Source organism: Pseudorasbora parva, chromosome 8, assembly GCF_024679245.1.
Source record: "Pseudorasbora parva isolate DD20220531a chromosome 8, ASM2467924v1, whole genome shotgun sequence".
Taxonomy (NCBI): domain Eukaryota; kingdom Metazoa; phylum Chordata; class Actinopteri; order Cypriniformes; family Gobionidae; genus Pseudorasbora; species Pseudorasbora parva.
Window position 1 is genome coordinate 9,666,105 of NC_090179.1, and position 21,254 is coordinate 9,687,358.

General features: G+C 38.8%; 3 protein-coding genes across 5 annotated transcripts in view; 2 read left to right on the plus strand and 1 right to left on the minus strand.

Moving 5' to 3' along the window:
* mre11a (MRE11 homolog A, double strand break repair nuclease) overlaps positions 1-7,163 on the minus strand; it is a 39,171-nt gene extending 32,008 nt beyond the window's left edge. The window contains exons 1-4 of one of the 2 annotated variants that reach the window (XM_067450052.1): positions 7,073-7,163; positions 6,767-6,813; positions 6,356-6,488; positions 2,403-2,563 (exon numbers count right to left, since the gene is read on the minus strand). In XM_067450052.1, the coding sequence (XP_067306153.1) occupies positions 2,403-2,563; positions 6,356-6,488; positions 6,767-6,789 (317 nt within the window). In that variant the 5' untranslated portion in view covers positions 6,790-6,813; positions 7,073-7,163. The remainder of the gene's footprint in view (positions 1-2,402; positions 2,564-6,355; positions 6,489-6,766; positions 6,814-7,072) is intronic. The other variant, XM_067450053.1, reaches the window with a different exon arrangement.
* Positions 7,164-7,202: 39 nt separating this feature from the next.
* Positions 7,203-17,954, plus strand: ankrd49 (ankyrin repeat domain 49). 2 transcript variants are annotated; one of them, XM_067450054.1, is made up of 3 exons: positions 7,203-7,306; positions 7,775-7,993; positions 17,251-17,954. In XM_067450054.1, the coding sequence occupies exons 2-3, from the start codon at positions 7,784-7,786 to the stop codon at positions 17,701-17,703; spliced, it is 663 nt and encodes a 220-aa protein (XP_067306155.1). In that variant the 5' UTR covers positions 7,203-7,306; positions 7,775-7,783; the 3' UTR covers positions 17,704-17,954. The 2 variants fall into 2 exon arrangements, with proteins under 2 accessions (XP_067306155.1, XP_067306156.1); XM_067450055.1 differs by having other exon boundaries at positions 7,295-7,424.
* Positions 17,955-19,136: 1,182 nt separating this feature from the next.
* Positions 19,137-20,442, plus strand: LOC137085005 (alpha-(1,3)-fucosyltransferase 4-like). The gene has a single exon (XM_067451559.1). It carries the CDS (start codon positions 19,300-19,302, stop codon positions 20,428-20,430), a length of 1,131 nt encoding a protein of 376 aa, XP_067307660.1. The 5' UTR covers positions 19,137-19,299; the 3' UTR covers positions 20,431-20,442.
* Positions 20,443-21,254: the final 812 nt, after the last annotated feature.

Genomic DNA, 21,254 nt, shown 5'->3' on the forward strand with positions numbered 1-21,254 from the left:
CAAGGATTCACCTGCATCCTAGTCGTTGTCGACCGATTCTCTAAATCCTGCAAGCTCATCCCCTTAAAGGTTTACCTACCGCGTTGGAAACCGCGGAGGCACTCTTCACCCAAGTCTTCCGACACTTTGGGCTTCCGGAAGACATTGTTTCCGACCGAGGACCCCAATTCATCTCTAGAGTGTGGACAGCATTCTTCCGTCTCCTAGGGGTATCCATCAGCCTCTCATCAGGTTACAATCCTTAGACCAATGGCCAGACTGAATGGAAGATCCAGGAGATCGGGAGATTCCTGAGGGTATACTGTCACCAGAATCAGGAGAGCTGGAGCCAATATCTGCCCTGGGCTGAATACGCCCAGAATTCACTCCAGCAGTCCACCACAGGGCTCACCTCGTTCCAATGTGTCCTCGGCTACAAACCACCGCTCTTCCTCTGGACGGGTGAGCCCTCTGACGTCCCAGCGGTGGATTACTGGTTCCGCCAGAGCGAGAGGGTCTGGGACTCAGCGAACGTGCAACTCCAGCAGGCAGTCCGGAGACACAAGCACCACGCTGACGCCAAGCGCCGACACATGCTCACCTTCACACTCACTGTCTGGTCTTGCACCGATCCTACCTTGACTACCTGTCCTTCATCGAAGCCCTCGTCTACCTTCATCTTCATCTCCATCATCATCGTCTTCACCATCATTGTCCTTCGTCTGAGTGTCACCACCCATCTAAGTATCACCTGTGTCCGTTACCTCTGATAATAAACTTTGCATTTGCACTAATCCATCTGTGTCTGACAGTATCATAAAATTCTTTTATTTTTTTACACCTGCAAAGATCGTTTATTTCAGCGTGCGTGCAGACAGGGTTGCCAAGTTTTTACAACAAAACCCGCCAACTACTAATAGTCGTTTAGTCGTAATAGTCGCTTCAACCCGCGGTAATATACAACAAACCGCGGAAAAAATGCGGACTTGGCAACACAGTGCAGTTGAGCTCTGTTGACATTTGACAATGCGTCGCCTCGTTTCTCTGATTGGTTGTAGGTCTATCCAATTGAGGTCTTTCCTGGTTCAGTTGAAACACGCCCCATAATCACAGCCCAATGGAGCAGTTTCAGACTCATATTCTGACTAGAATTGAGTATGACCACGTCAGGCTACGAAACTTATGGACTCCATTTACTTTCATGGACAACAACTGAAACATTCTTAAATCATCTTATCTTATCTTAAAGGGTTACTTTAGCGATTAACATATGGCTTTGTATCAGTAGAAACCCTGGAGTATATTCAAATGATTGTGATTTTCCCCCCTCATATCCCCCTAAAAATGTCCTCCTATGACGCAAATTGACGATATTTGCATCATAGGAGGAATGTTTGGCCAAAGGCTAAAGACTACAGCCAGCAGAGGGAGCCATTTCCGCATGTTTTGAACCAACGCATGGGGGATGGGAGATCACACACTCAGAGCTCAGCTTGCAGCTACAGGCACTCATTTAAACGGAGCTATGGTGAGCAATCTAAGTCTTTTAAATTAATTTCTATGAAAGTTAAGCTTGCAAAGGCATGAACTGAAACGTGCCAGACTGAACTTGCGTTGTGAATGTATGCCGCGAGTGTAGTCGCGATTACCTCAGCTCTCATCACGAGAGCTCATTCAGCTCATTTATCTCACTCCTGCAGTTAGTGCTCAGTGCTGTGATACTCGCACGGTGACTCACTCAATATATTGAACAGACACGTTCAGTTTTTAATTGTAGTGTCTTCAACTCAGTCACAGTAATCAAGTTGCTGGCTTTGGGAATGGACTCACAGGGCAGCGAAGCATTCTGGGAATTGTAGTCTTTCATCCCCATGAGACAAAAATACATTTTCTGTCTTTTCTCAGTCTAGAAGGCACCAAATTCAAAAATAATTTCACATTTCTACTACACTGATGATGACCCAGTTTAAATACAGATTCTTCTTCCCAGTTCGTAACAAATGGGGGCTCGTCCGGGATCTCTCAGCCTCTAGTTTCTCACGTGCAAAGTCAATCTCACGTAGCTTGAGCGAATTATCAACTTTTAATTTTTCAATCTCAAACTCATACTGTTTGGACTTGATTTATGTAGTTACTACAATGAATAATATGTACAACGTTCATATTGACTATGGCTGCTGACAGAAAATATTTCCCTATCCAAAGCATCCACATTCACATCCATATCCAAAACAATGCCTCATCACATTTAGTTCCTACACGTGACATGAGGGTCATAAATAATGAGTAAATAATATGATAAATAATGACAATGTTTGTTTTGGTGGCTATAATGAAGTGGGAAGAAAAAAAAGAAAGGACTTGAATGTCAAGACTAAAGAAAGAAATGTTTCTGATCGAGACCAAAAAAGCTCAAGTCTTACTTGCTGTGGCTGAAATTAACAGCCTGATCACTGAGGATTTCAAAGACGATTGGCCGATCACCCATGCAATACTTTCTCATCACCTCCATGCAGCTATGCATAGTTTTGCGGGATGGTTTATTGTCGTGGAACAGATCCCCACCCAGCAAAACAAAGTCTACCTGAGAGAAAAAGAAAGAAGCATTATAAAAAAAATAAATGTTAAAGCATCGAGTGTAGAGGCCTACATTATACAGATACATTCATCTGTGCAGAGGCATTTATGAATCAGGGTTGTGCGTGATTCAGATTTAAGAATGATTTTTAAAATTCAAAATTAAACACACCTGATTTAACTCGTTAGTAAGGCTAAGCCTGCCTTGCTGCCCTATTAGGCAATGACTTTGTAGGCAGCATTTGTGACAGACTTTTCTAACTTCTGAGGCAATGTCCACTCTAATACGTTATCGTTTGAAAATGATTTTTTTTTCAGAAGGCCGTTTTTTTTCCGGCCTTCTGTCCACACTAAGATTTTAAGTCAACGGAAATGTAGCTTTTTAGTCTCGCAAAGCGGGAATACATTTGAAAACGCTGTCTTTGTGTCATAGTGTGGACTGTAAAGACTTAGAATTATGAAGAAGACATTATTAAATTAGTCCATGCGACTCCATTGGCTATGAAGCGATGAGAATACTTTTTGTGCACAAAAACAAAAACAAAAAAAATAAGGACTTTATTCAACAATTTTCTCTCTCCCCTGTCAGTCTTGTAAGCAGTTGATGCAGTTCAGAGCTTCCTTGTTTATATCTGAATGCCAGCTCCTGTGTCAGCATCACAAGCATGTGTCTTGCTGCTCACGTGAACAGCATCAGCCTATAATGAGTCGGTAGTTGGATTTTCCTGCATGTCATGTCTTTCAATGTTGATGTTAAACTATTTTTCAATTAATATATGTTGCACTAGATGATTTATCAATACCATATTAAGGAATTTTTAGTGTTTTCTGTAACATTCCTTAATTTAATGCAAAATAATCTGAAATTTCTTAGTGACAATTTTACTCTAGCAAATGCAATTGCTATATAAATTTATTGATGGATGTTTTGTGTGTTTTTTTTTTGTTTTTTTTTTACAAAATTACATTGTTGATGGGTTTTATTATTGAATGTGTTTTTTAACCATGCACTAAAACAGTTTCAGTATTGACTTTTGTAAATCTAATTAATTATTCCTCATTTTTTTATAGAATAAGTGGAAATTCTGATTTCAGTGAGTTTGTTGGAAGATTGCACTAAATAAACAGTTAAATGTTTGATTCCAGATTGTAAAGGCCTTTTTTCAGAGAAAAATGTAGTGATATTTCTTATTATGTATATTTTTGTTTGTGTTTATTTTGATTTTCAATTTCTAAAAAAATGAAATGCTAAGTTAATCCAAATAAATAATAATAATCTAATGCTAATTAAACTAATCTATTTGGTTGAAAGAGTATTTTTACTTCTAGTTCACTACAGAAATGCGATTTGTGAAAATTTGAGAAAAAGTAATCCAATTACTTATAACAAGTTTTTTTTTTTTTTTTACTTTGATCCAACGACTATTTTTTTCCAGCATTAAATAAAGTGAGGGAGCAAAAAAACTCTAACTCATGAATCCTCTAAGCCAATTCTTAAGTCCCTTTCATACAGAGATTATGAAAAATACACTGATAATGTGTCTTGGGATTTGTCCCGGAATCGTTGATTCTGGTTCATTCACACTGCCAGTGATTTTCTGGAATTTGCATGTACGTTCACAGATCCTGTAAAGAAACAACATCAGGATGTGAAATGTAATGTACAATGTGATAGAATTCGCTCTGCTTCATTCCAGTTTGCAGACATTTTTCATCCTTCCATTGTTCCTTGATGAACACAAAGCTTGTTCTTTGTTAATGTGCAACGTAAACCCTGATCTGCATTTACAGCCCCCGGTCAAAGAGTTTCATGATAGCTGTCATTGCAACAACACGTACATTATCACTACAACACACTTATGGCATTGGTCCGGCCTTTTGTTCACACATAAATATTCTGGGACTGATTCCAGCAAAGTTGACACAGAAGGCAACTCTATAACAATTCAACGCTCTGCTTGAAAGGGGCTTAAGATTCAGAGTATTGGTAATGGATGATTTGTTTACATTTTGTGTAATAAATTTCACATAAATTATGTTATTAACACATAGGCATAGAAAGCAAAAAAAAAATATTGTGTGGGTCCTCCCCCAGAACTTTTTTACTGGAGTAGATGCCATTCACATTAAGTGCAAATAGCCGGTGTTGTTTACTAAATATCTGGTTGTGCCAGACAAAATTACATCAGACACTGCATTGTTCTCAGCAGCAATCGACCCGTTGTTCAAATCGGCCTTTTCTGAAACTTTTCTCTTCTCCCTTTCCCCATTACATAACAGATCGGAAAGGCCTTTATTTTCTGTAAAAATAAAGAAAATATTTGACAAGTTCAAATAAATGTTCTAAATGTTTAATTAAGTGGTTATCAGTTAGGGGTAGGTGAACCGACTGAATTAGAGATGAAAGTGAGTGGGTCCAAAATCATTGATCTTTAGAAGTTGCAGTATTCTTGTCCTACCCACACCACATACAAATGCCCATGAATTAGAATTAATCACTTTAGCTCTGCTTCTGAAATTGCATCATCATAATCTTTTAAAAAAAAAGTTGTGCACCACAAAACTAGACATATATGGCATAATTTGAAAGATTAGAATCTCAGCTTTCTTAATAACCCAGTAACTTCTGCATTTATATACATTGAAGAAAATAATACGGTCTGAATTCGACCCCCCCCCCCCCCCCCCGCAATGACCCCCCCTCTCTCTCCCTTGAGAAAATCATGCAAATAATATAACATTTCATATTTTTATCACACAAACACACCTAAAATAGACAAGTCATATATCAAATGAAAGCTATCGGCCTCAAGAATATTATTATTTTAGGAAATTAATTTCACTACTCCAATAATTTACAGTAAATTTATTATCAAAAGAATCACAAAGATGGAAATGACTCCTTTGAACAAGCAAACACAAGTCATATTCCTGTTCGGATCACAAACTCGTTGTAAAGCAACTAGCCTCAAATGCTATATCAGCTTGTTCCTTAGGTTGTTTGCTTTTTACATGTCTGTGAGCAAGCATGGCCAAATGATACTGTAATATATCACAGATGTCCAGATCAAAACATGTGATGCAGACAAATACTCTTTATAATTGCTAGTTTTGGTTGTCGATTTTAGCCACGATTTTAGATGATGTCATCATCACATATTGCATCAAGCGACAGAAAAGCTGAGAATCTCAGCTCTTTATAGACATGTGGATCATGATTCTAGACCAATCAGAGTCAGAGATCTCCATTTACAAAGTTGAAGAGGCGGAGCCTTCTTTTCAATTTCCTAGTGGCCAGTTTATGTCAATGGAGATGAGCAGGAGTTATTAGATACTTTGGTCAGATAAATCTCAATAACTTTTATTTGCAAGGAGATATCAAGAAAATTATTTTTCCCCCTGTTTAGTACCAATTTATAGAATCAACAGAAACTTCCAAAAAGCTTGGAGACCAAAATGATAATAAAAAATATAGATTTTTAAATAACAAAATAATTAAAAAATATTAAAATGTATATAAATATCAAAATATTTATTTTGTATATGTTTATCATAAGATTGTGAATAGATACAATAGAATATATGCAATATTCCACCACTGTGTTCAAATTTAGAGTTTTTTCTGTAAAATTAGACCATTTTTATCAATTTACTCCAATGTATGTGGGTAGGGCGCTGTTTTAAATTCAGATATTCCTAATTCTCAAAAAAATGCAAAATGTGCTGCAGAGCTGAAGTGGTTAACCTAAAATCACCTCAAAGTCTCAAAGAATATATGTACGCATTATTTCATTCCCACCTCATTTTGCACAGCTTGTTTCATGATCTCGTCAAAGGTCACAAACGTGTCGTTTCCTCTAATGGCATCTTTCTCTAGATAACCTAGGTGAATGTCAGTGGCAATGAGAATCTTGAACGTGTCCTCATCGTCACTAAAAAAAAGAAAAAAAAAGAGAAGAATACTGAAGCAGAAACGATTAAAAGGGTCTTCTTGTAAATGAATGGGAGTGTCATGACAACAATAGGAATAAAGAAAAGAAAAATCACACCAACATTTTATGTGGTTTCAGACATTTTCATTTACTTTTGAGCCATCATGTGAACAAAGCCAGCTGAATATAAGTGTCACAATCACTTGTCAAACAACCATTTATTATTTTGCAAATTAAAACTAGACTAAAGTTTACAAAAAGCGGATGAATATACTCACATGGTGTTTCCAGCTGATGTCATACTGGGAGAACTGCACGGACAACACTAAACATTATGATGATATTAAGGTAAGTAAACAAAAGACAAATAAAACTAAATATTTAGTTATTATATATCCTTATGCAGAGAAAATTACAAACTGAAACTTATATGTGCGTCATGCAATCGGCTCCTAAACGTGTGATGTTCACACAGAAGAGCAAATTTGAACTGAAACAAAACTACTGCTAGTATTTTAGATGGGATTTGAAATATTTCGCCATTCTGCTTGTTCATTAACAAAGAAAAAGAAAAATCACTTTACCTATTAAAATGAATTCAACTGCTCCCCATAAGACATTCGTTCACATGCAAGCAAATCTCCTCCCACCGCGGAAGCAGTCATACGCTCGCGGGAAAGTTCTTTTGAATCCTGGGAAATGTAGTTTATACAGTCAGTCAGCGTAAGTGAATGACGGCTCAAAAACTATATTTCCCAGCGTCAAAACAAGCTGCGTTTTAGACCTATGTGCTCGAACGTGAACCCGTCTGCTCATCGGTGAGTTTTAGTAATCATTAGATGATAAGCAAGGGTTTACTGGTTTAAATAAGAGTAAATTATTTAAGAGAAACAGTTACATCTATATAACGTGAGATGTGTCACAGCCACTAAAAAGGTACTTTGGTGGAACCATTAACGTTAGTAAAATCATTGGTATCGGATGTATTGCTGCCTTCACGTGCTATCGTACTAGTTTCCTAATAAAATTGGTGTCCAATTTTTGTGAAGCAGCATTAATTCATGGTAAACCTATGTAACGTTACGTCTGTAGTGCTTATTAGAATTAATAATTTTTCTTGCAATAAAACAAACATCAAACCATCTGTGTCATGCTACAAGGATCCAAATGATGCTACTTTTTGGGTTTCACATCTCTCTCTCTCTCTCTCTCTCTCTCTCTCTCTCTCTCTCTCTCTCTATCTCTCTATCTCTATCTATCTATCTCTCTATCACTCACTCACTCAGAGCTCAGTGATGGAGTTTCCAGAAGGCTTTAACCAGCTTGACCTGCTAGAGACTCATGGCCACATGATTCCAGTTGGGACAAAGAGCAGCTGGGTGGAAGAGGAGGAAGGAGATGATGAGGATGAAACCTGCCACACAGAGGAATGGTATCAGCAACAGGAACTTGCATTACAAGACACTCCAGCTGAACTGATATTATGGGCCGCTGAGAAGAATAGAGTAAGTGACCATTATCTCAAGGTGTTAAAACAGGTGGAGGCCAGGGTGAGTGGAGGATTTTACCTGCCCTTTTCCTCACTCTGAAAGAGTACAGGTCTTGGAGGATGGGCAGGAGGCGCCCGTAACACTCTCCTTTCAACAGGATTTTTTTTTTTGTAGCACATTTGGGCTTTTTACCAGTAAAAGGCCATTCATACATCAGCACCAAAATACCAATAAATTCTGTGAAATGTCAGTAATTGGAAATTATTTTTAAAACCTGCACCATTGCATTCATTCGCCTGCATAAGGAAAATCTGTTTACATTTTTTTTTTTTTTTGAAGTCTGAGTGACAGGCATAAGGGGAAGAATAAACAGATTGCTATTTAGAGATGTATAATAATATCCCAACTGCAAAGCCACAGAGCTGATAAACAGAAAAGTTGGGGTCTTTAGTGCGGCGCTTTGAAAAATCTGCGAGACGTGGCACGACGGTCAAAGATGTCCATATTTACATGGAAAAACTATTAAAAAGCTTAAAACAAGCTTGTAAACAGCTTGGAGTAATCATCTCCGCAAAGCAGACTTCTTGTGCATTCTGACTTTGTACATGCTCAGACTGGTACTCTTTAGTCTTTATTCTGCGTTCACACCAGAGTTCTCATTAGACTTTCACATTAATAATAATAAGAATTTAGAGCCAGATTTACTAAACAGGGCAAAATACAGTGAGAACGCATTTGCATAAAAGCTTATTTTTTTTAATGCTTTGCTTGATGTATTTTGTGTAACTGTTCCTTTGGTTATTGCTTAATGTATTTATATATTTTATATATTGTAGATGTTCTCCTGTTTTAAATGTAAAGCACCTTGGTCCTCGCCTAGAAATCTAGACGCACCCTAGCGGCAGCAAATCTAATCTGCCGCGAGTGTCGTCTAGCAACTCTCAATACACTTCTGAGCTGTAAAATCCAAACTCTGGTCGGGCCAATCACATCGTGTATAGAGTCTTAACAGGGCTTAAAATAATGACGGCCGAGTTGCGCTTGCATGTTATTAGTAAACACAGAATCTGGCGAACGGTGGTCTTTTGAATCAGCTTTGACCGCGACTCTGGAAGACTTGGAGTTAAGCTTTTCTCTGAAAAAAGAACAAAGAACGGCACTGAAGACATTCTTAAGAAGGGAAGATGTGTTCAGAGTTTTGCCGACCGGATACGGCGAAAGTTTAGTCTGTCAACTAGCTCCGCTTCACCTTCTTTGCTCTGGTTGGTTGTAGTGCCATCCTATTGCGTGTTCGCCATGCAGAAGGAGTTTGAAATACAAGCGTTTATCCCGCCCCTCGGATTGAGCCCTGTCAATGGTGAGTTTGTCAGGCTACCTTGGTCCTCCTTTTGGTTGTTCGATGGTGCTATACAAATAAAGATTGATTGATTGATAAAAGCTCCACTGGGAGTGAAAAGTTCTACATGTGATCTACTGGCGAAATGCGCAAATTAATGAACTCAGACGTAGCCGGAACATTTCCATAATTACTAGCCCAATCTATCCTTTAGTGTCTAGTTTAAGACATGCTTTTTGGGATGGTAAATAATGGCACAAACACCAGTAAATTGATGAGCATCAACCTTTGTAAATCGCTTTTTTTTTTTTTTTTTTTTTCAATAATTAAAAATTCTGTTTTTTTTTCAGAATTATGTTGTAGGAAATTACTAGTCATCCAATGTTTTATATCTGCTATGCATTCCGTTAATCTTGTGAATTGGTAAATTTAGCCAGGGCACAAAGAAATATAGAGCTGAGTATCATCAGCATAACAATGAAAACTAACCCCATGCTTCCTAATGATATCTCCCAAGGGTAGCATGTACAGGGTGAAAAGCAACGGTCCTAGCACTGAGCCTTGCGGTACTCCATACTGAGCTTGTGATCGGTGTGACGTCTATTAATTTACTGCTACAAACTGATAACGGTCAGATAATTAGGATTTAAACCATGCCAATTCAATCCCTTTAATGCAAAATCATTTAAATCTATTCAAAAGACTGTTGTGGTCTATAGTATCGAGTGCAGCGCTAAGATCGAGTAGCACTAATAGTGAGATACAACAACTATAGGATGATAAGAGTTAATCATTTGTAACTAATGAGAGCAGTCTCAGTACTATGATTCGGTCTAAATCCTCACTGGTAATCCTTACAGTCAGATACCATTTCTTTTAATGGATTTTTTTTTCTTATTGACACTACAATGCACTGTATGATGCAATACTGTAGAAGATGGTTGCATAGTTATGATTATTCAATCTTGATAATACTTAGAATATCAAAATCAACTACAGTCCCTGACAAAAGTCTTGTCGCTTATCTATTTTCTAGAAATACCTGATATTAACCTGACTTTTAATTAATTAATTGGGGTTAGAAATAGCTCATATGAAAAGCTAAAACCCTCCCAAATGATGTTTAATGCACTGAAATAAATAATGTTCACAGAAAAAATATTTATCATTTAATCAAGACGGAAAGGTCAAATTTTGGCAAGACAAAAGTTTTGTCGCCTATACAGAAATTGAACAAATTTACAGCAAATACAAAAATATGTCAGCAAATTAAGTTGTGGTGCTGTGAGATCCAAATTTAATATCTTGTATGACTTCCATGAGCTTGAAGGACTGCATCCATGCGGTTTGGCAAGGATTCATACAATTTATTGATGAAGTCATCAGGAATAGCTAAAAAAGCAGTCTTGCATGCCTCCCAGAGTTCATCAATATTCTTTGGTTTCGTCTTCCATGCGTCCTCTTTCATCCTACCCCACATATGCTCAATGAGGTTCATGTCTGGTGACTGGGCTGGCCAATCCTGGAGCATCTTGATCTTCTTCGCCTTGAGGAACTTTGATGTGGAGATGGAAGTATGCAATGGAGCACCGTCCTGCTGCTGAATTTTGCCTCTTTTATGGTTGGGAATATAAGAGGTAGCTAAGATTTCTTGGTATTTTAGACTATTGATGTTGCCTTCCACCCTGCAGATCTCTCGCACACCCCCCATACTGGATGTAACCCCAGACCATGATTTTTCCGCCACCAAACTTCACTGTTTTCTGGGTGAATCTCGGATCCATTCTGGCTCCAGTAGGTCTCCTGCAATATTTGCAGCGACTGTGGTGTAATTCAACAGAAGATTCATCTGAAAAATCCACCTTCTGCCACTTTTCCAGCGTCCATCCTTTTAGCAGGCTGTGGGCCTTGGCAAATGCCACACGGTTTTTCAATTGTCTTTTGTTTAGTGCTGGCTTCTGGGCACTGATTCGACCATGGAGGCCATTTCGAGACAGAATCCGACAAACTGTTGTGGTTGACACAGCGACTTCAGGTGACCAGGTCTCGTGGAGCTCTGCTGCTGTGGAAAATGGGCTGGCCTTGGATTTTCGAGCCAACAAACGGTCCTCTCGAGCAGTTGTCTTGCGGTGTCTGCCTGACCTGGGCTTGTCAAAAACGTCTCCAGTCTCTTCAAATCTTTTTTTAATCCTCTGTACTTGACGCTGAGACACATTGAAGGTGTCTGCCACATCAGCAGTGGATCTGGTCTTCAGCCTCTTGATAATCAAAACTTTAGTCTCAGGGTGAATCTTAGGCATGTTTGCAGAGGTCTAGTTGCAGTTGATGTGAAGGTCTAGTGTACTGGGGTTCTTTTTATACACACTTGAGACCTGATTGATCCATTATTAGTCACAGGTGAAGCTCATATGACAAGGTGACAACACTTATGTCTTTGCAAAAATTGACTCAATGGGCTTTACCAAGCTGTGAATATTAGAATACTTTTTGAAAGTTTAGTTTTTCACTGAAACATTATCACAAAAGCTGGTGGGATTAAAATGAGCCATTTCTTGTAAAAAAAATCTTGATTAGAAATATATTTCAGAGGCACTTTAGGTCAATTTGTACACAAGCGACAAGACTTTTGTCAGGGACTGTACAGGTGGTTGATCCTTTTCGTATTTTGCACCTAAACTCTGGAACAGTCTTCCTAGCATTGTTTGGGAAGCAAACACACTCTGTCAGTTTAAATCTAGACTAAAACATATCTGTTTACTATGGTATACTTATAAAACATTATCAATTTACATTATTCAAATCAATTAACTGATTGTTAGGCTGCATTAACTAGGTCAGCTGGAACCGGGAAAACGTATTTTTTTGATTTGACATAAAGTTCATGAAGTCATTATTGCTGTGTAATCTCAAGAACCTCACTCAAATTCCAACCAGAGGATTCAACGGTAGCTGCTAATTACACCAGACCTACGTGCCATCCAGAAGCTTGCATTCTGCAAGTGAATGACACTTTGTGGTGCCATCCTGAAGAGGAACAATATCACTTTCACTGATCTTTACCTTGACTATTCCCTGCTGGTGGAATGACCTGCTAACTTGAGCTGCTGAGTCTTTACCCACTTTTGAAGAAACTGGGCAACTTAGCTGTTGGCCCAGACGAAGCCCTGACGAGACCAGATCAAGCCCCGGAACTGACAGTGGAAACGCTGCTGGCCCTGGCACGCACTACCACACCCGCTTTTGGCATTTTTGATAGTGGAAACGTGGCTAATGACTCCACTGCTGCCACAGTGCTGTTTATCATGGTGAGTTGGGGGAGTGCTGGGCTGTTCTTCCTGAAGTCCACCATGATCTCCACTGTTTTGAGCATGTTCAGCTCCAGGTTGTTGTGACTGCACTAGACAGGCAGTTGTTTGACCTCATGTCTGTATGCAGGCCAATGGCTATGGTGTTGTCTGCAAACTTCAGAAGCTTCAAAGAGGGTCTTTTGCAGTGCAGTCATTGTGTACAGGGAGAAGAGCAGTAGAGAGGGAACACAACTATAAGCAGCACCAGTGCTGATCGTAAGAGTCCTGGATGTACGTTTCCGAAGACTCACTATCTGCTGCCCATCTGTCAGAAAGCTGGTGATCCACTGACAGAGTAGAATGGGTAAAGAGAGCTGGGTGAGTGTGGACTACAGAAGATCAGGCATGATGGTATTGAAAGCTGAACTGAAGTCCACAAATAAGATTCATGTATACGTTCCAGGTCTGTTGAGATGTTGCAGGATGTAGTGCAGACTTAACTGCATCATCCACTAACCTGTTTGCTCTGTAGGCAAACTAAAGGGAGCCCTGCAAGAGTCCAGTGATGTTCTTCAGATGGGCCAACCCCAGGTCTGTGTAGTCATTAAGTCCAGTGATTTGGGGCTTTTTTTTAGGACCCGAATGATGGTGGAGCATTTGAAGCAATAGGGAACTTCACACGGTTTCATTTTTTTAATGCATGTAGCTGTAAAATTCTGTTTGAAAAATTCTGTCTCAATATGAGTAATGCATTTTGTATTAACTGATAGTATTATCAGTATTTTGTCTGATAAATTTTGTCTTTACCAGCCTGGCACAAAGTTTTCTTCGAGGAAACACTTTTCTTTACTCTTTCAAGAGTATAAAAGAGTGATTCATTGTTATCCTTCAGTAAGAGGTCATCTCAGTATTCTGGACACATATGAATGTATTTATTATAATATATTTGGTAAAACTTTAATTGAAGCTTTTTGCATTATGAAAGTAATTAAATGCATTATTATGCCTTGTGATGCACCTTATAATGCGTTGTATGATCTCAATAATAACTGTAACCACAGTTATAATAATTATAAATTAATTTACACTGTGACAAAATATAATGTATGGCCAATTTTAAATGTAACAAGCAATCTATCTAAACTTGCTTTGTGGAGTATACCCATTTGTAAAGAAATCTTTTTTGTCTTCGAGTTTGTCTTCACTAACTACAGGCTATCCCCTAGCCTGACGTGGTCATACTCAATTCTGGTCAGAATATGAGTCTGATACTGCTCCATTAGGCTTTGATTATGGGGGCATATTTCAACCGACACAGAAAATACCTAAATTGGATAGACCTACAACCAATCAGCTACAGAGTAAGTGACATATGTTGAGCAACGCATAGCTGTCAACAGAACTCAACTGTGCACATGCTGCCTGGAACTAGTAGAAGATGAGTGTAAACAAAATGTAAACTATTATTTGAAAGCTGGAACCGAACCCGGCAGGAAGGCACGGCCCCGACTGGACCTGATTGTCTCATATTCCACAATAATCTTAAGTCAATTAACAAGCAAAAAAATGAGACAATTTTTTTTGTCTCATATGGCTGTTGTCTCCCTTCCTTGTGCCTGATTGTGATGTATAATATTCCTCTCTTGTTGTTCCAAGCATGCTTAATTCTCTCATAATTTCAGCTGTAAAAGTCGGTCACGGTGACGGATTTATGCGTCTTTGCAGATTTGCATTTCGACTCGAGGTAACTCGCATAGTAACTTGCCCTTTTGGACTAATGATTGCTCGTCAGCACAAAGTTTCGATGCTCGATGACGTCAGCACAAAGTTTTCTTTGCTATCATCTTTGTGAGCCGAGTCTGACCAACAAAACTTTAAGATTAAACAAGACGGTTCATTTATATTATTTTTAAAGTCACTACAGTCACTGCAGAAGCTCGGGTTGCCATAGAACACGACACCCGCTGGAGACTGCATTCGCGCGTTAGCTGGAGCAACCTGAAATATGAGCTTTTTTACGCAATTTGAGCATCACAGAAAACATTTGTGATAGTTCACCTGAGATTTTGTTGCTAATTTTAAATATTTTGTTGAGTACATTATTAACGTGCGCTTGCATTAAATCTGCCTGCTTTCTAAACAGCTGAGAGAGCATGAGCGAAAGAGAGAAAGCTTGAGCTCGTGTTTTTATTTTATTTTTCTTAACCTTATTTCCCAGCTCACACTTGACTCATACACACAATGTTAAACAGACCCAAGACCCGAAGTAATAGATAGATCGCGGTCCTCAGTTCCTCTTTTAAAATGAATGCGATGACGATATGTTCTATAACAGACACGATAACGGAATCTACACATCTTAGTTCTTCAACCCGAGCACTCTTTGATGACGGGGCTGATTACGTTTCTGATGAAAATCTGTCAATCATTGCCCTGACAATGTGATCGGTCCGAACAGTTTCTGTTCGGGCATAATAACTCCTCTATGGATCGAGCCCAGACCGAACTTCCCGACCTAAAAATGTTGTGGGCGGTTCAGCTGACATCCACGCTATCCCCCTTTGTAGAGTGCAATACTAATGGTAATCAACAATAATGCATGTAACGATGTTCGTAGATGGGAAGGAAGGAGGCGGGAACGGCGAACGTTCAACAAACTTTAATTCAAAATAAACAAAACGAAAGTAAAACCGCGGGCAGCCCCTCACGGACGACTGCCCGCAAATACCCACACAATAAAACGTAAACATAAACATAATAAAACATAAACAAAACATAACGTAAAGTCCAGGCCTGGTCCTCTCTCGTCTTCCGCAGCCCTTGCTCCTCCTTTTATGCTCCCGTCACATGGCCGCGAGACGAGACCGGTGTGTCATGCAGCTGGCACTCATTAACCCTCATCACCGGCCCGCTCTCGCGGTCCCCCGCCCCGCTGCTTGTCACACCACAAGGCATTTTTGTTAACACTTTACAATAAGGTATTTTCCATAGGCTGTAAAGGTGAAGATGAAGACTCCATTCAACGCTTCAATGCTCATTCACGCGTCATCCAAACTACGTCTTTGTTATTGCTTTGAAAAAGCAACCAGTAGCAGCGAAACTTACATATTGTGCCTTTAACTCAGGTCCATTAAATTACAATAATAGATACAACTTTTGATTTTAATAATGTATTAGTAAATGTTGAAATTAACATTAAACTAACATAGATATGACAAAACAGCATATCCACCTGTTGGTGCTCTATCCCAGTTGTTTCTTTGAATTGCCGTGATTTTCTATTTTTTTAGCAAACTGTAAAAGATTACCCATTAAGTGGATTGTTGAACCTATTTGTCCAGTCAGTTGTACAACAGCTCTTTCCCATTTTAGATACATTTTTTGTGTGTTTTCGGTGCATTCAAGCTGAACACTAATCCTGCCACTCAGTCTTTCTTCCACTTAATGGGTAACCAAAAATATGCAAATATGGTCACTGAGTGAACTGACTTTCCTTGCTTCAGTACCCTGAATAAACTAGTTTTGTAAGTAAATGGTTAATTGTTTAATGAATATTGCCTGTCTGCTAATCTTTAATTTATTTGCCATATAAATACTTATTTTAGAGAGTGAGCTATATTTAGAGTTTGTAATGAAATGTTGCTGGCATTTCATTTACGGCCCTTCTCATTTATTTCTATTGCATACATTTATTAGAATTTATAAATTTATTAGAATTTGATGTGACTTGGTCTTAATAAATTGTATTTTAATGTAAACTTAATCAAATATTATTGTATTGGTTGCTTGTTGAAAGTTTCACATGCGGCTTCTGTGTGGCTTTAAAGGAACACTTCACCGTTTTTATAAATGGGGCTTATTCAACTTCTTCCCTACATTTAGATGTGTGGGCAAATGCATTTTTGTCTCAGTGCATGCGTTGTTTTATTTTAGCATAATGAATGGAATCCTATGTTGCCAGCTAGCATGTCAGGAGTAAAATTGATCCAAAAAAAAAATAAAAAATACTAATTACTTCTTGTGGCATGCATATTCACAACGAGTACAAATAAGCGATGCAGATTAAGACTAGACGCTTTCTCACGGCTCTCATCATCACGTTCTTCGGCTGTTGAGCGATCGCAATATGTGTTGTGTGAAATCACTGCGCCCATGTAGCAATGCTTCGCCTTTGCTTCCCCATAATATAAACCCAAGTCAATATCTGCCTAGGAAATAAATTAGTCTTAAAGGGTTAGTTCACCCAAAAATAATGTTTATCTGATCATAGATCAGCAGATAAACATCAAATTTTCATTGTTGGGTGAACTAACCCTTTAATCTGCATCACTATCTGTAGCTACTCGTTTTGAATACGCAGGCCACAATAAATAATTAGGTGTTGTTGTTTTTTTTGATCACTTTTACTTGGGACATGCTAGCTGGCAACTTAGGATTCCATGCATTATGCTAAGCTAAGCTAGCGGCAACCCTGCCAAACTAAAACAATGCATGCACTGAGACAAAAATGCATTTGCCCACATATCTAAATGTAGGAAATAAGTTGAATAAGCCCTATTTCTAAAAACGGTGGAGTGTTCCTTTAACCTGAAAATGGGTTTATGGAAATTAAATATGGATACATTTATCTTTCTTTTTCTTTCTTTCAGTTAGCAACAGTAGAACGTCTCCTCACATTGGACCCAACACTCGCTAATTGTCATGATAGCGATGGTTACACCCCTCTACACCGGGCTTCTTACGGTGGCCATTATTCTGTGGTCTCTGCTCTTTTGAATGCTGGAGCGAATCTTCATGCGAGAACGACCGATGATTGGATGCCTATACACAGTGCCTGTCGCTGGGGTCATGTCGCTGTAGCTTCTTGTCTTTTGCAATGGGGGGCAGAGGTCAATGCCATGACAAGGGGCCGACTCACACCACTGCAACTGGCAGCTGGAAATACTGCAGCTGGAAAGACGATGGAGCTATTGCTATCACAGCGCACCATACAGGCAGGACTAAAAAACAGTGCAGGAGAGACCGCTTATGACATTGCACATCGCACAAGTGAACATCACAGACTGTTTGAGATGGCAGAACCTTGTAATAACATATATTGATAGACATGCATAAGTGTTTTATTATTGACATAAAGCCTAGAAATGTGTATTCTGAAATAATGTTGATACTATATTATAAGTTTATATGGAAAATAGAGAAATTTGACATTTAAAAAGACTCAAGTTTGTAATGCAAATAATATGTTTACAACTATGTGTAATTATAATCATTGAATGTTTTAAGCATGTCAAGGTTTAATTGTATGTTCATGATGCAATTGTGCATTTGCAGGGAGGAGCAGTAACAAACACTTTATGTACACAAAAATGATCTCAACTTCTGTCTTAAAATACTTTCATGCGCATGACTAAACTAAAACCATTTCATGTATATGGAGTACTGTATGTAATTTAGACACTGTAATTGGTCACCATTAAAATGTATACATTTTAATTACATTTGGCATTCATTTTTCATTTGTCTTGCAATGTGACAAAATTAAATTTTGAAGTGTAAATATTCCACGTAGGCTCTCAAAGAATACTATAGATCCATGACCTCTAGAACCTTTAGACCCACAAATTATTTAACGCCATCTGAGAAGGTGAAGTCTATTTGTCTTTAAGGTGAGGCTGTTTGAGATGGCAGAGCCTTGTAATAACAGATATTGACAGACATATATAACTGTTTTATTATTGACATGAAGCCTAGAATTATGTATTATGTGTATTATGAATTAATGTTGATGCAATATGAAAAGTGTCTATGGAAAATAGAGAAATTTGACATTTAAAAAAAAGACCCAAGTTTGTAATGGGTCAGCATGCAAGTAAAAAGATGTTTCCAACTATGTGTAATTAATATCACTGAACATTTTAAGCATGTCAAGGTTTTATTTTATGTTCATGATGCAATTATGCATTTGTAGGTAGGAACAGTAACAGACACTTTATGTACACAAAAGGATCCTTTAGACCCACAAAAAGATTTAATGACATCTGAGAAAGGGAAGTCTGTTTACCTTTAAGGTGTGTGAGATCTTTAGAACCAGTTCATTTGTTTTGCTTTAGTCCATAAATTAGTGGTAGCATACTATGAAAATTACTTTGAAACAATATTTGGAATGAAAACAATTCTATGAAATATTTGGTACTATTAGAAATCACAGAAGTTAACCAAAGTGTTTTACAACAATCAGTGCAAACCTACAAATAAATAAGGAGAATACTCGAATAAATACAGTAAAATGCTCAAATAAATGGGTGGACAGGCACAACTATGCATTGATAGTTGTAGGTGATTTTGTTTTTCTCTCCTGTTAAACTCATAGCGCCATGGGTGTAAACAAAGACCCCTTTAATATGTGTCCTGGTTTTGACCTCGCTGCCACGTCAAGCACCTGTAAAGACCAAAATCTAAAGTACACAAGCTCACTCTCCATAAGGACGTTGTATACGCACTCTGCGCTCTGAACTTCATAACGAGCTTTAACGTAGAAAAACAGTTCAACATTTAGAGCTTTTTTGCTAAACCGGGTAAACAAGTTGGACTGGCGTAACAACGCGTTTTACTTCTTATGTTCAAAGTAATCAGTTTTGCTGAACGGGTGAAGGAGTAAGGACTAATAGGCTATACTATATGGACACCCACTCCATATGTGGACAGAAAACAAATCATACAGAGATACTCAAAGACCTGCAAAGGTGAGCAGCGCGAGCCGACGGAAACAATGTAGCTTTGTATTTATATTTTCGAGATCATACCGTTGGGTTTTCGCTTTGGCTTTGGGGTATGCGATGGTATTGTTCATTTTAAGTCTAACGAATTTACCCCTGACGCGGTATGCATCCACGCACGGTGGGATGCGAACCGAAAATTTAAACGTGACGCTACTGATCTGGTGGAGGCCCTTTGGTAACCGGGATCCCCTACCCAACTGCGCTGTGCGTTATGGTATCCAGGACTGTACCATAACCACGAAGAGAAGTGCCTACACTCGCGCGGATGCCGTTATCATACACCACCGCGAAATGATGCGCAACTGGAGTGCGCTTCCCAGTGCTCCACGTCCTCCGCGCCAGAAGTGGATCTGGATGAACTTTGAGTCTCCGAGTCACTCCGGCTCTTTGATTGAGCTAGATGGGGTGTTTAACCTTACCATGTCATACCGTCGAGGCTCGGACATCTTTCTGCCATATGGGTACCTGCAGCCAAGGAAGGGAGAAATAAATACTCAACAGCTGAGTGCGCGGCGCAGGCAGGGGATTGTCGCGTGGATAGTCAGCAACTGGAATGAACAACACGAAAGAGTGCGATTTTATCGGATTCTTCGGCGATATGTTCGTGTGGATGTGTTTGGACGTAATGCGCGTGATTTGGTATCTGATAACATAATTCGCACCGTGTCCAGATATAAGTTCTACCTGGCATTCGAGAACTCTTTACACACAGATTACATCACGGAGAAACTGTGGAGAAACGCGCTCTTATCGGGGGCAGTGCCAGTAGTTCTGGGACCACCAAGGGAGAATTATGAACTCTTTCTTCCCGCTGATGCCTTCATACACGTTAGAGACTTCAGTGGCCCACGGGCTCTTGCCGCGTACCTGAAACACCTGGACCGAAACCACGCCCTTTATCAGCGTTATCTGCGCTGGACGCAGCACTACAGCGTGCACGTGACGTCCTTCTGGGCGGAGCATTATTGTATGGCCTGTAGAGCTGTTCAAGCCAGCAGACACCAGAACAAAGCAGTGTCTGATATTGCTCTTTGGTTCGAGTCTTGATGTTCACTGTGTGTCAGTCTTGATCTTTCACTGTTGTTACTTCTCACAAGTCTTATTTAACTTGTTGCAGGTTTAGACATTTTAAATGATCAATATCATGTATGTAATTTTTTTCTGTTATAATGGATATTGTATGTTTGTTCATTCAACAATCTTGAATACAATCTCATAATTGACCTATTATTGTGCCCATCTTGCTCACCTCTGCACAATATAAAAGAATTCTGTTCTCTGCACAATATTAAAGAATGTTGCTTCTCTTTTCTGGAATAGTGCTTCCCAAAACTCTACCCCCAATCTGTTTCATCAAATGCATTCAGGACAACACTTGTATGAAACATCTAATTTACATATTAAAATTAGCTTCTATCTTGAGTACGTCATGGCTTATTGATTCTTATGTAATTTGACAAATGTGCACTTCTGGTAAACATTTAGAAAAAAATCATGTTTTTCTATATCTTATGCTAAAAAAGGCTGCATTTATTTTGATCAAAAAGTAAAACGGTAATATTGTGAAATGTTATTTCAATTTAAAAGTTTTTGTATATTTTAAAATGTAATGTATTCCTCAATCAGCTCCCTAGATCAGGAGTTAGGACGTTTTAATATCTTTCAGTTGCAAAATCCTTCCAGTGCACTGGAACGTTCACTATACAAAGCCTCTTGAAGGAAAACCTGCAACCTTAGACGAAAAAACCTAAAGTCTTCTAATGCTGCTGCATGCAAGGAAGGAGACAAGAGGGTTTCTTTAATGGATGTCAATGGAGGAAAGGCTTCACTACACTTAATAGTGCTGCTTTTGTGAGGGAATGGCTAATCAT

Bases quoted from the DNA above. Each gene is read 5' to 3' on its own strand.
- ankrd49 (XM_067450054.1), top strand. From the start codon at position 7,784: ATGGAGTTTCCAGAAGGCTTTAACCAGCTTGACCTGCTAGAGACTCAT. The intron at 7,994-17,250 runs GTAAGTGACCAT...TCTTTCTTTCAG, and splicing joins GGGCCGCTGAGAAGAATAGA to TTAGCAACAGTAGAACGTCT.
- LOC137085005 (XM_067451559.1), top strand. From the start codon at position 19,300: ATGTGGACAGAAAACAAATCATACAGAGATACTCAAAGACCTGCAAAG.